We start from the raw sequence: 15392 nt of genomic DNA, 5'->3' as shown, positions 1-15392 counted from the left end.
ACCACAATGGAGGGAAAGAAAGAGAAGGATGCATTTGTTCACTTGCAGTTGAACCCTGCTCATATACATGAAGACAAGTGTTGTCATCCCTCACCCACATAAGCTGATGTGTGGGTAACGCTTCTACTTGCTGCAAGATGGCGTTAAATGAAGACAATTGGACTTTAAATGCCAAAGATCTTTTCTTGTCAGGCAGCGTAACTTAAGTACAATGATCTCTAAATTTCTTTTTGAAACAACAGCAGAGCTTGCAATATCCAAACTCCTCTTGCTAAGGCAACAAAACCCACAATCAGGTAACATGTTAGTTCAAGTCAATGTATAAAGTTCAGCCCTTCACCTCACTTCTTGGTCAGTTCCTCGCTGCCCCTTTAGGATTGTTAACACACAGTGCTGCAATGAAAGCAGAAGCAACAACTGGCAAAATTCACCTAAAACTAGACAATCCTATGATGTACATACAACCTCCCAAATTCCCCGCCTGCTTGCTTCCATGGCAAAAGTCCATAGTCTTCCTAGCATTCCTATAGTCTGAAGTGTACGGAAAGCATCTAGGCAACGTTGCACCAACACTTAAGCCATCACTGCCCACGATGTTTAGGGTCAACCTGAACATGTTACGTTTCTGACTCTCTAAAGTAATCATTTTGATTACTCAGAGCAATATATTTGCTCTAGGACTGAATAATGGGAGTACCTGAAAGTAAGATCACTTCCAAAACCAATTCCATGAGGACAGAAAGCCTGCAAGCTCCATCCGTGCATTTCCAAAACTTTAATAGCAGCTTTGCAAATTCAATAAATGCAAAAACACTTGCCGGTAAGCTCCTTTACTGTGCCACTATGTGTCAAGAAGGTAGAACGAAGAGGTCAATAAAGCAGATGAAGCATAATTGGATTAGGTTATTTCATCCTTGCCAAGGGAAACCCATCACAAGGTTGCTCTTCCTTTTGAAGAGCATAGAATGTTTCCAATCATCCAATCATTGGAATATTAATATCAAAGCACTCTATTCACAAATGCACTGTAATACATATAGACCTAAGCTATAGGGTGCTTACAAATTAGCATCACACATTGTCAAGCTGTGGAGGAGATATTATGTTAAGAGCAATTAGATAAATTATTACATGGCCCTACCTATCCACTTTTCGAGACCATCACACAATATGTCCTTAAAGTGTTTGGCAAGTCTTTGTGGCTGACATATTAAATCCGATTCATTGATGGAGTACACATCAAATTTTAAAGTTACTTTGCTTCTGCTGTGCAATTTGATAAGGGGAGGGAAAAGATATTAAAAATGACCTTTCCTTTTAATAATGAGCCTGAATTTGTTTTATTGAATTTCAAATTCTTACACACTTCTCTCTCAAAAAGGCACCTATATTAAAGTTCTGAAAATATAAAATGTTATTTGTCAAAAAATTATTTAATCAGTAAACATCTCTGGAAATATTAGATCTAGCGAAGATTGAGCAGGGTGGAGCAGAGAAACAAGATAGGAAAGGTTTAATAAATAGTAGAACCATTCGTGAACTCATTTCACATATATATATATATATATATATATATATATATATATATATATATATATATATTACACCACATTTCAGAGCCAAGCCTGCATTGCAGCTTGACCCAGTATACCAGATTTAGGCCAGGGGTTACTCACTTTCTCCTGCCAGCCTAGCAGTTCGAAAGCACGAAGTGCAAGTAGATAAATAGGTACTGCTCCGGCGGGAAGGTAAACGGCGTTTCCGTGTGCTGCTCTGGTTGACCAGAAGTGGCTTACCGTAATCATGCTGGCAACATGACCCGGAAGCTGTACGCCGGCTCTCTCGGCCAGGAAAGCGAAATGAGCGCCACAACCCCAGAGTCATCTGCGGCTGGACCTAACGGTCAGGGGTCCCTTTACCATTTACTCACTTTCAGTACAGTCATACCTCGGTTTAAGTACGCTTCAGTTTGAGTACTTTTAGTTTAAGTACTCCACGGACCCGTCTGGAACGGATTAATCCACTTTCCATTACTTTCAATGGGAAGGTTCACTTCAGGTTAAGTACGCTTCAGTTTATGTACTGTATATTCCTGTGTATAAGACTACTTTTTAACCCAGGAAAATCTTCTCAAAAGTCAGGGGTCGTCTTATATGCCGGGTCGTATTTCTTATACGGCGAGTATATCCCAAACCCTATATTTTAACTGGGAAAGTTGGGGGTCGTCTTATATGCCCAATTGTCTTATACGCCGTGGACAGTCTGGAACGGATTAATCCTCTTTCCATTACTTTCAATGGGAAAGTTCACTTCAGGTTAAATACGCTTCAGGTTAAGTACAGACTTCCGGAACCAATTGTACTTAAACCGAGGTACCACTGTAGTGCACTAAATTACTCTGTTTCTTTGTTGCTTCCATCTCCTATTATTACACTGACTCAGGCTTGAAGAGAAAAGCACTATTCCCAACACAACCCAGCTCTTTCCTAACTCTAGGATGTGTCAGGGTGTCAGTGTACTTATCTGAGGACCCTGACCCAATGGCTGGAGCTTACAAACAAAATTGGTGCAGCTGGCCACATCCACCCTGAAATGCAACAGAGCTATGTACTGCTCACTCTCCACCTTAGAACAAATCTATACCACCAGGTGTCATAGAAAAGCCCTAGACATATCAAGAGATCCAACGCACCCTGGTCACCGTTTCTTCGAGCTCCTGCCATCGGGACGGAGATATAGAACAATGCAGGCAAGAACGAGCTGTCTCAGGAACAGTTTCTTCTCTAGAGCGATTTTGGCCTTAAATGGAAAGTCTGGACTTTGAAGTCATCTTATTTTACTTGTTATATTGTACCATATTGCACTGCTTTAATGAGGTTTTTGTAGTAATTTTTTTTTGATTATGTGGAATGCTTTATATGAGTGGATGTGGTAACCGAGCAATTTCTTTGTTCCCGCAAGGGGACAATGACAATAAAGATTTATCTTATCTTGTACTGGAACATAAACAGCAAAGCACGGACATACACGTCCAGACAACTGTCTGGGAAAAACATCCAGGCCTGACTAGCAAGCCCTGATAGTAAAGACCAGGGTAGGGAGAAACAAGTGACTGTTTGTAGGAAGATGAAAATAAACAGCTCATTTTCTACTTTGCTCCTTCAAAATCCCAGCACAAAGAGCACACACAAACAACCCAAACCAGAAGGTTCATACATTCAAGGACTAGCTTTCCTTTTTTGTTTTTAAGGCAAACCAAAGAGATTAAATAGATTGTGAATACATCCATCCGTCAACACCGAGTTCAGTGAAGAAATCCTGAAGCCCACAGAGAGTATCACAAGCCTGCTAGTCACGTAGACTATCAGCAAAATAGAACACCAAGTTCCTTCAGATCCAAATACCATTAAAACATCTCATTTTCAAGTGTATTCACAGTCATGTTGCCCCCCAGCCGTAAATAACAGCTGTAGTACAGCAGAACTTAATTGTAGGTTGTAAATATGCTGCAATGTGTTTAATTATTGTTTTTAACTACGGTAGTTTGTTTTTATTATTCTGTATTTTATTATTAATGTTTATAATGCTGTAACCCACCTTGAATCCCAACTTGGGAGAAAGACAGGGTATAAATGAAAATGAAAATGAAAATGAAAATGAAAGAATAAGTACACCACATCTGTTCTGTCTGCATTCCCCCTTTTTAGTTCTGAATCCACTTTTTAAATTCCCAGGGCAGCTGCCAATATACAAAAGGAGCCACAAAGACAGGCAGCAGCATATACAGTGGAACCTCTACTTACGAATTTAATCCGTTCCGGATGCACATTCGTATGTAGAAACATTTGTACCGGTAAGTCGAAACACGGTTTCCCATACGAATGCATTGGGAACGGATTAATTCGTCCCAGAGCCTCACCTCCCTCGCTGCCCTGCACTTGCCACCGCCACCGCTGGATCGGGCCGCCGCTGCCGCGAGCCCGTCTCTCCTGTCCTCGGCTTCTCTGCTCAGAGCACAGCTGGAGTCGCCATGCGGAGGAAGCGCCCTCCACCCCTCGCCGTCACTCCAGCCTAGGCGCCCACCCGGTACTGCTGGACCCGTCAAGAGAGGCTCCGCATCGCTGCCGCCTGCACCATGTCCGCGCGAGCCCAAGCCCCACACGGCCCGCCGCGGGTGCCCTGGCTCGGCCTCCGACGTCGCCAGGACTGCAACTCCCATCACCCTGCTGCGAGGCCCGCAGAAGGCCGGCCTTGCTGCAGCAGCAGCAGTGGCGAGGCTCCAGTCCCGCGAGGCTGGCAGAAGGCTGGCCTCGTCGCGGCAGCGGCGGCAAGAGCCTGATCCTGCGAGGCCAGCAGGAGGCCAGCCTCACGGCGGCGGCGGCAAGGGCTCGATCCGGCGGCGAGCGCAGGGCAGCGTGGCCGTTTGGATGTGGAAAATTTCGTAAGCGCGCCGCCATTTTTTACTATGTTTTTCTCTTCGTAAGTAGATACATTTGTAAGTAGAGTCATTAGTAAGTAGAGGTACCACTGTACCAACAATTACAAGCAGATCTACAATCACATTACCTATTAAAACCCTTATAAGCCCCCACCCCCAATGAGACCATCCCAGTTGCTGCCAAAAACCCATAATCTTGGCAGCAGGCAAACAGATCAGGAAGGAAAGTTTCAAATCTGAGGGGCCACTACAGTGAAGGCTTTGTCTCACTTGAGATGGCAAGGGCACCCTTAGACAACTCCAATGACAAGCTTAACATCCACGCAGATTTATCTGGAAGCATGTACTTCAAATACCCTAGATTTAGGGTTTTAAAAAGCACTTTCTCCCTTACATGTTTGAGATATCCACAATGTTTCACTATTTTCATTTTGTTGCTCTTCCTGATTATATTGTTTGTCTTGATACTGTAGTTGCCTCTGACAATTTGCTGGGGGCATTTCAAAGGAAAGGAAAGGAAAGCAGCATTTTGAATCATGCTAGGAAATGAATTTGCTAACCTGTGGAATTCTTTACCGAGTGCTGAGATGTGCTGATGCTTAAATGTCTTAGCAGCCTTGCAGCTGTGTTATGAAATACCTGAGCTTCTGAACAGTCACGAAAAGTGTGCCCCCGAAGAGCATATCAACTATTCTGTTTCGGCCTTCCTTTCTTAGTCTTCTCTAACATTTCAGACCACATATGAAAGACTATGAATAGAAACATAGTTATGAATACCCAGGAATGCACACCAATATACTTTGCTGCGGCCTACTGAACACTTGTCAAGGTGACCCGAGACAGAAAAGTTCACCACCTCTTTACGTTACAGTACTACAGTACAGAAAAAGTTAGCTAGCATTTAAATATATATTGCAAGTTGCCTACAGTTTCTTTAGCACTTGTTATAAAAGTGCATTGAAATCTTCATTCCACAAACCCAATCGCCATCTCAGTAAAGTCGATTAGCATCTCCAGTTTACAGATGGTGTACAAATCCTGAGTTAGTAACTGGCCTGCCGTCACTCAATGCTTTAATGTGTCCAAAGAGATATAAACCTTTGGTTCCTTTTTCTGAATACACCATAGTCCAATGCGCTATGGTTGATCCAACCTATAGTGTTCTGACTTGGGTCTCCTAATTGACATTTGCTGCTTTAACAGTTGATATAGCATCAACAAGCTATAAACATGCTCACAAAAAGTTGGACCATTACTGCATCTAGTCTAATACTTCAAAGTCTGACAATACATTATTTTAATTTAAGATTCCAGTAACCAATCCTGTGTCATTCAACACATGTATTCCAACACTAAGCTATGGCCCTTCCTCACTTACGAGCCAAGAGAAGGAGTCACATGCTGGTATATTAAGGTTTAGTGTCTCATAAGAAACCAGGAGACATGTTTAAGCAGTCTTTTTCTTTTTTAAGGACAGTAAATTATCTGGCTTGGGCAACCCAGATAAATTTACTGCCCTTTTTTAAAAGGAAAAAGGAAATGGACTGCTTAGTAACACAACAATTTATATCAGCTGCAAGAGATCTGGTATTCACAGTAAAAAAAATGTTAAACATCAGCCATGGTTATCACCTAAAATAAGAACAGATTAATTAAGAGACAACTCCCTCAATAAATTAAGGCATTCATTTTAATTCTCAAATGACCAAGTTGTTTAAGTAGCTGTCTAAATATCATAATTAAATATTGCTCTACCCACACAATACGCCAATCTATTCTACCAGCAAAGCCCTGTCAGGAGACAAACTTAGAACACTGTTTAATTGTGTGACTCTGGAAGAATATTTGCTATGTTAAAGCAAACAAACAAGCTTAGTGGTCAGGGACACAGGTTTTATTATATAGTCCAGGATCCAATTTCCCACAGTGGCCAACACGATTGCATATTGAAAGCACACAAGCAGAATGCAGGAGTAATAGCCACCCCCCACTGTTTCACATCAAGTAGTATCCAGAGGCATGCTGCCCCTAATTCTGGAGGTGGTATACAGCTATTATGATTAGTAACCATTGACAGCCTGGTCTTCATGAATTTGTCTCACCATCTTTTAAAGCCATCCAAGTTTGTGGCCGTCCCCACGTCTTGAAGTGAATGCCGTAATTTAACTATAATCTGTGCTAAGACTTCCTTTTTTCTGCTCTGAATCTTCCAAAGTTCAGCTGGCCCTGGGTTCTAGAATTGTAAGAGAGGAAATACTTCTCTCTCTCTCTCTCCTTTGTCCCTAACATGTGCCATTTTCTATAAATAGCCCCTCACCATTTTTCTAAGCAGCCACAAATGTTCTAATTTGTCATGTTAGAAGAGTTGCTCCATCTCCTATATTATTTCTGTTCCTGTTTTCTGCACCTTTTCCAGCTTCAGAATATTCCTCTTGAGGTAGTGACCAGAAATGGACACAGTATTCCGAATGTGGTCTTAATCTAGGCTCATACAATGGCATATTGGCAGTTTTATTTTTGAAACTCAACGAGTCCTTTCAGAGATACTGGACAAGGAAAGGACTGTTTCACTTTTTCATAGTTAGGGTTTCAATATATAATTAGATTATTTTTTTAAAAAATGGAATATTTACATGCATGTTTCCCATCAAATGAATGCTTGTCGAGGCAACGCATGCTTTTTTTAATGCAAAATACAGTGGAACCTTGGTAGCCAAACGCCTGTGAACTCGGACATTTTGGCTCCCGAACGATCAAAAACCACAAGTGATTATTCCGGTTTTCGAATGATTTTCGGAAGCCGAACATCTGGTGCAGCTTCCGGTGGGCTGCAGGACGCTCCTGCAGCCCATCGGAAGCACGCATTGTAAGTCGAACATTTTGGAAGACAAACGGACTTCCAGAACAGATTCCATTCAACTTCCAAGGTACATCTGTATCATAAAATCATGACAGCAAATAGCATTACCAATAGACAACATTGCAATGACCACAGCAAAAAGAGGAGTACACGAAGCAGGAGAACAAGAGTCCTGTTCTCTCAAAGGGTCAACAGAAAAAAAGGATAGAAAACTACCACCTGAAATTAGAGGCCAGATGCATCTTCCTAGGGAGAAGACTAGGGAGTCTGGACACACCTAAAAAGAAAAGATCCACTCAACTATAATACCTACCAAAAAGGTACACTGAGAAGGCCCCTGAAGAAGACCTCTGAAAATTGAGAGAGAAGAGGTGTCAGAGTTCACATAATTTAAACTATGTAGAACTTTGGAACCAGGCCCCTTCTTGCAAGATTGTAATATGGTAGCCAGGAGCCCCTTCCTTCAAGATACCCAAGAGGATACAGTGGTACCTCTACTTACAAATAACTCTACTTACGAATTTTTCTACTTACAAATAGAGCTCCATCCGCCATCTTGGATGCGGTTTAGATAGGATTTTTTCTACTTACGAATTTTTAGATAGGGTTGCTTTGACTTACAAATTTTTTCTCCCAATGCATTCCTATGGGATTCGACTTACAAATTTTTTCGACTTACAAATGTGTGTTCGGAACGCATTAAATTCGTAAGTAGAGGTACCACTGTACTTGAAAATCATCCATTGGGGGCACAGTGGGAGGCGGAGAGAGTGGCTCTTTCCGTTTTAGAGGGAGATGCCTAAATGGAGATTATCCTGAAGAGGCTATTCTCTTGAAAAAGAACTTTCCTCAGATGCAGATCCATCATGCTAAGTGGTGGTGGTGGTAATTTTTTTAATACACACACAGTTTGTATGACACAAACACAACTCCATGAAACAGAGCTTAAGAAAATGAAGCTGATTCTTATGAACAAGAAGTAGTGGGGGGGGGGTATTGGGATAGGGGACCCAAACTGTCAAAGCATCAAGAAAACATTCATATGTTATCTACTGTACAAAATCAGAAAACGATACAGATAAAAATTAAAAGCCTTACCAGTGCAACCTACAGAAATACACTCAAAAGTAAGTCCTATTGAGTCCAATGGGGCTTACTTCAAGGTCAGCATGTCTACGATTGCAGCACAAAAATAATTCAATGCCATGGTGACACAAACTGCTGAACTGCCTATATTCTACCTCCATAAGACATAGCAAACACAATTCAGATAAAACTTTAAACCCATTCAGTGACTGACTGAATTCCGGCTAAATAGAATATGAGTTTTGAAAAGAAAAATGAAAAGTGGAGTAGACTGAAAACTTATTTCTTCCCACGAGAAGGGAGGGAGGAGAGTGTATTTTTAAATTTTTGATTCACTGTGGAAGCAAGAAGAGAGAATAATATCTACAGCCAATAATATGTTAAACATTTCCAGTCCGCTTTTCAATAACATCAACATACGGTACTTTAAACTGCAGAGCAAATAACCAAACCTGAAAAGCAATACAGTATTTGACTTATGCATTAAAATAACGCAGCAGCAGATAATACTGCAATTAAAAGCACAATACATTAAAATTAAGTGTATGCACATCGGAATTTTTAAAAGTCTTTTAAATCCTCATAAAGCCAGCAAAGCAGGAGCCAGGCACACTTTCCATGGGAGGGCATTCCAAAGATGTGGGGTCACCCCAGAAAACAATATGGTCCCTGGTACTCACTAATTTCACAATTCTCACCAGTGAATCAGAGAAGAGAGTGAATCAGAGAACAGAGCATCAGAAGCCCATTTCAATTAAACTTTTAAAGTTCAAAGGAAATTAGGCCAGGTCAACACCAGCAACTTAAATCTGGCCCTGCAAAAAATAGGCAATCAGTGTACCTGGTACAGAATATGAACAAGATGCCTATATCTTATAAGCATTAGAGTCACTGCATTCTGCACCAATTTTAGTTTCTGGACCAACTTCAAATGCATGTAAAGTGTATTAGAATAATCAATACTGGAATATATTGGACATAGCCAGATGTGTAACCAAGGCAAGTTCTGTTATCTCTAAATAAGGCTGCAGCTGGTGAGTCGTCCTGGACCACTAACGTCACCTCATCTCCAGGACGAGCATCCCTAGCTCTTCAGGTGGAGTGCAACCCCATCCGGAGTTAGTTCTTTGCAACATGTATACATGAGTCCCATCATTATATATGGCCAATACTCACACTGATATATAGTCAATGCACATACTGTCTAACAAACGTAAAGCTAAGTTCAATTGTACCCTCACTATGACATCACAGCATATCCAAGAACCAAAAAATTGAAACTTAAGTGTCTGTGGATGAGCTCATTTAAATTAACAGTAGTTTGTGTCTCCAGATTTGGGCATATTTGCTTAAAAATTAAGTTCTAATTAAACAAATTGGACTTTCTTCAAGGAAAGCGTGTCTATTATTGGGGTATCTGAACTTAAAGTACAGATGCACTCAACCTACATGCCATAAGCACACACATTATATATACATTGTATGTGTTTGTGTGTGTGTGTGAGTGAATGTATAAGTTTTGCTTCATAATTTCAGGTAAAATACTGCTAAAATCCTAATTTTCTTAAAAGGCTTCAAGATTGCTTGTGATCACAATGTTTAATTTCAAAAATCTACAAAATAATTACCTACATGTGCACATTTCTAAAGCTGGCTGCAGTCGTAAAAACAAGAGTAATTCACTAAACCCTCTTGTGTAGGCGGAACCAGTTCAGATATATTGTGAAGGCATTTTTAAAGCACAAAATAGCAAGTGGAATTACATCAAAATAACTGACATGCAAGGGAATCAAAGGGGTGCTTTTAAGTAAAATTGCTTTAGAGTATCTAATCTTAAAGTTAAACATACTAAATAGAACCCACTTCAAAGGCAATGCACATGAGATTTATAAAGCCGCTATTCCCAAGCAGCACTGACATCTAGTTTCTCAAATATACTAGTTACAAAATATTATCTGCAGAGTTTCTAGCATACTACTGCTATTTTAACACTCTGAATTACACAGACAGGGAAAAAAATTGGGGGGGGGGACAAGAGAAGAGAGGCAATAGAATAGCTGATCCTTACAATAAAGTATCTACATATACTTAAATTCCATCTTCAGTTATTGAGGGCTATTAGAATTCTCTTTAGCACTGTCAATGTTGTTCGTATCAGATTTCTCACCACTCAAAGCAAGGCTGCAGCAGCTGAATGCCAGTGTGCAACATGCAGCCTTGAAATAAAGATGGCATAGGCTTCAGACAGTTGCTCAAGTGCCAATCTGCAGGACTACGCTTCCGCAAGAATTACTTGAACAGTTAAGGATGAATATTTCAAGCCTGTTCCTACCTTTCTTTGCAGAGTCCGTTCTACGTCGTGCTGGTGACACCAGCTCTTTCACAATCTGCAAGACTTGAATCATTGCTAGTTAGCAAGATCAAAGCCACCAGCTGCTCCTCTGGAATGCCAACAGGTTTCATCCCTACAGATCATTACACGTCTGCCTTCAAATCAGCTGGAGCAAGAGCGACGCAGCAGCAACTCCGTTACCTTTCCGGGGATACGCTTAGGGTGCCTGACAACTGTACAGTGAGAGGTGATGGATTTGAAGTGACTTCAGCACATGGATGCAAAAGCAACACCAGGCAGGCAACTCTCATCGCTTTCTCCATCAAGCATATTAAAATGCAAGTCAGATGTAAGCATGGCCTTTCTTCAATTAGAGGTAAGGACTACAGAAGGTGAGCATGTTTGCACCTGCTCAAAACATGAACTTGTGCACTTTTCAACAGCACAGAGCAAAGATTTCAGCAATGAGACAGGCATCAAATCTACTGGTGAAGTTGCCGGGGAGGGGGGAGAATAACCCAAATCTCCACCTTGCTGAACTTCAAGCCCTTAGCAGAAAATCAAGAAGGTTTTCAAGCAACCCAAAAACAGTTCAGTACCATTTTATGCACACCTGCCTCTGACGTTCCTGAACAGAAGCAGAATTCTTACACAGCAAAGTGAAAAATCCTATGAGCATTTCAGGCGACACTTCATCCTACCACCAGGGGCACAGAACATACATTCAGTCTGAAGCTTTCCTATTGCTTCTGTCAGGTAATCTTAATAATTGAATGCCCAGCAATTAAATGTTCCAGAACATTACACAAAATGTACGTTTATCATCCGTAACACCTGCTTACCAATCTAACCCACAAAACTGAAAAAAGGAAAGGAATGGTCAAAGAACCTACAAAACAAAGCCAGCTAAGCTTGTTTTTATTTTTTTTTTTTTATAAAAATTTTTTTTATTTTTTTAATTAAACACAAATAAAAACAAAATACACACAAACAAGAATTTCATAATCACAATTTCGTCTCTAATCATTATATTTGACTTCCTCAATTCCTCCTTACTGCGCATCATCCTATATTAATCTTTTAGCGATTTCTACTTCATATTCCTCATTAACTTTTGATTCCATATATTTATACCATAATCATCCTTAACCATGATAGATATTACGTTTTTCCTTCAACACCAATCTATTTTGATAAGCTACAGCTCCCTGTTTCTATCAAAACCCTTTCTTATTATTCTATGTCTATTTTATTCTTTTTCAAATAGTCTTTAAAACATTTCCAATCTTCTTCCACCATTTTTTCTCGCTGGTCTCGAAGTCTCCCGGTCAGGTCAGCTAATTCCATGTATTCCATCATCTTCATCTGCCATTCTTCCACCGTCGGTATTTCTTTCAGCTTCCAATATTTCGCTATCAAAATTCTTGCTGCTGTTGTGGCATATAAGAAAAATGTGGTATCTTTTTTCGGTATTTCACTCCCAACTAGTCCCAATAAAAAGGCTTCTGGTTTTTTTATAAAAGTGTTCTTCAACACTTTTTTCAGTTCATTATAAATTTTCTCCCAGAAGTCCTTTATCCTGGGGCAAGTCCACCACATATGATAAAAAGTTCCTTCCACTGCATTACATTTCCAACACTTATTGTCATATGTATGATACATTTTGGCTAATTTTACTGGGGTTAAATACCATCTATACATCATTTTCATAACATTTTCTTTCAATACATTACATGCAGTAAATTTAATAGATTTTTTCCACAATCTTTCCCAGTCCTCCATCATTATATTATGTCCAACATCTTTGGCCCATTCAATCATTGTTGATTTCGTTAACTCATCTTTTGTTTGCCACTCCAGCAGCAAATTATACATCTTTGAAAGATTTTTTGTACTCGAATTCAATAGCAGCGTTTCCAATTTGGATTCTTCCAATTGAAAACCTATTTTTTTATCATTTTTAAAAGCCTCATTTATCTGATGATACTGAAGCCAATCAGTAAGTATTTCCTTCATTTGATCATATGTTTTCATTTTACATTGATCTCCTTCTTGTATCAAAATGTCTTTATATTTTGGCCATTTGGTTTCCATATTTCGCCTTTTAAATGCTTTGGCCTCTAACGGTGAAACCCACCTGGGTGTTTTGTTTTCTAACAGATCTTTATATCTAATCCATACATTAAACAATGATTTCCTAATTATATGATTTTTAAAACCTTTGTGTAATTTTAACTTATCATACCAAATATATGCATGCCAACCAAAAGCATTGTCAAATCCTTCCAAGTCTAATATATCTGTATTGTTCAGCAAAAACCATTCTTTCATCCAACACAAAGCTGCAGCTTCAAAATACAGTTTCAAGTCTGGCAGGGAGAATCCCCCTCTCTCTTTCTTGTCTGTTAAAATCTTATATTTTATTCTGGGTTTTTTCCCCTGCCAGATGTTTTTAAAGCACTTTGGAGCTACATACTTCCAAAACCTGTACTGTATAGCTTTAAATTCTGAAACAGAACTGCTACAAAGTCTATCATATTCGAAGAAGACAGTTTCATTACGATAAAAGCACCTGCCATAACTTAGAGCACAGAAAGACCAATCTTCTTTGGCCTTTTGGCCCCTTTTTTTGCACACACATACACTGACCTGCTCCAGTTAGAAGACTGGATTTGGAGTGCAGCCATGTCAGGCAGCTGCTACAGTTAGCACATCACATTTATACATGTACACAAAGGTTGACAAATATTGGATGGCCAACTGAAGGTTTGTTTTTGCCACAACTCCCCTCGCTGAAGTCACATGCAGCCTCTGAAACACTGCACAAAATCAGTTTCCTTTACAGCTCTAAGCTTGCAGCTGAGCAAGGCAATTCTGCCCAATGTGAAAATAGCAATAACCAACAGCTCGTTAGCTGGAGGAGGGCAAAAGCCTGCTTTCATTCTGCACTGAACAGGCAACCCCAGGCTTCCAAAGTTCCAAAGTGCAGGTGCTGCCACACTATATCTGATAAGACTTATTGCAAATGCAGACCAGGTACTGTATAGGTAGTGCCTTGGAGGGGGAGGGGGGGTCATCTCACATGCCAAACAGTAAACACATTGGTGCAACAAAAGTGGGTGGAAAGGAGCAAGATGCTAACCCTTGTGTGTACATATTTCTGTCTTGGTCTGACAGAAAGAAAATAAGATTGCAACTACATAATCTAATCTCCTTAGAACAGGGGTGGCCAACTCCCAAGAGACTATGATCTACTTTCAGAATCAAAATCTGGCGGTGATCCACCCCCATTTTGGGGGGGGGGTTTCAGCTCAAAGTTGTTGAGCTTTTTTAGGGAGAAGGAAAGGGGGGTAACCAGATTTGGTAACCTTTTTGGGGGGAGCACTGCCCAAATATTTTTCTTACAGGGGACAACAGAAACTTTTAGAGATTTCTTGGGAGAGAATTGCATAAAAGCACTCACAAAACTGTACGCTGCACAAACTCCTTTACCCACTCCATTAACCTACCTATCAAGATTTCTTAAAAAAATACATGCCTTCATCCATTGTTAGTGTGACACCTGCATCACCATTTTGGTAACCAACTGTTCAATATCAGACGAGTACTGTGTCAGGGCCAGCTTCAAGGAATCCTTAAGGTGCTCATCTGTCATGTTTGAACATTGCTCTCTCTCTCTCTCTCTCTCTCTCTCTCTCTCTCTCTCTCTCTCTCTCTCTCTCTCACCCCCTCAGCTACGGGCACCCATCCACCTCTCTCTTTCTCCCCCACCCCCTCAGCTAGGGGCACCCATCCACCTCTCTCTCTCTCTCTCTCTCTCTCTCTCTCTCTCTCTCTCTCTCTCTCTCTAGCTGGCTCCCAGTGGCTCAATGAGACAGGGACAGGGGGGAAATCCCTCTGTGAGTCGAGGCTCCTGCTTTCCTCCCACGCACGCAAACTCACACACACCTCTCCCTCTCTGCCGGCATGAGGGAGGAGGAGCCGAGGAGCTCTAGGCAGGCAAGAGGGAAAGGGAGCAATCCAGCCCTTCTATGCAATGCACTAACACATTCACACACATACTGGTAAGCTCAGTATTGGGAAGAGGGAAGGAGCTCTCCCTGCAATTGCTCATGGTTATTGAGCTTTTTTGGGGGGGAGAAGAGAGTTCTTGAGGGTTTTTTTTTAGGGGGGGGCTCTTTCTTTTCTTTTAGGCTGGCGATCACTAAGGAACCCACAATCTACCCGGGATCTACCAGAAACGTCCTGGGGATCTACCGGTAGATCCCGATCTACCTGTTGGCCATGCCTGCCTTAGAAGACAAGCTCTGCATACAGAAAGGTCTCAGACATCTCTGTTCCTTGCAGCTCCTGGTAGGGATGGAAAAAACTACCTGAAAACCTAGAGAGCCACTGCCAGTCAAAGTAGACAGTACTGAGATAGATGGACCACTGGGCTGTCTCCATATACAGCAGCATCTTACGTTCTTATTAGCACAGTTGGGGCAGGGTAGGGGAGAGCAAGAAATCCTAAGTACTAAAGCAATCTTGGAAAACTGTCAGGATGCTCTTAAACATCCGGCTTGCGAGAAACATGGAGGAAAAATGAATGAAAGAGCCAGCATGAAACAAAAGGAAAGCTACATTAGTATTCATAATAAACAAAGTAATGAATAATTTAGGCATGCCCAGACCTA

The 15392-nt window shown here is 40.9% G+C and overlaps 1 protein-coding gene across 9 annotated transcripts in view; it reads right to left on the bottom strand.

Annotated features, from left to right (window-relative positions):
- The window catches only part of USP6NL (USP6 N-terminal like), a 144230-nt gene that overhangs the window by 103138 nt on the left and 25700 nt on the right, over nt 1–15392 (bottom strand). For 2 of the 9 annotated variants that reach the window (XR_009558227.1, XM_035128055.2), the window contains exon 1: nt 10717–11631. The exons of the other annotated variants lie outside the window; for them this stretch is intronic. Coding sequence is in view for 1 of the 2 variants with exons in the window: in XM_035128055.2 (XP_034983946.1) it covers nt 10717–10789 (73 nt within the window). In the remaining variant the exon portion in view is untranslated. Of the gene's footprint in view, nt 1–10716; nt 11632–15392 lie in introns of those variants that run through there. 9 annotated transcript variants of the gene reach the window in all.

The sequence above is a fragment of the Zootoca vivipara genome, chromosome 10 (assembly GCF_963506605.1).
Source record: "Zootoca vivipara chromosome 10, rZooViv1.1, whole genome shotgun sequence".
In the NCBI taxonomy this organism is placed as follows: domain Eukaryota; kingdom Metazoa; phylum Chordata; class Lepidosauria; order Squamata; family Lacertidae; genus Zootoca; species Zootoca vivipara.
Note: the sequence above shows the minus strand (reverse complement) of the source record. Positions and strands in the feature narration are given on the sequence as shown.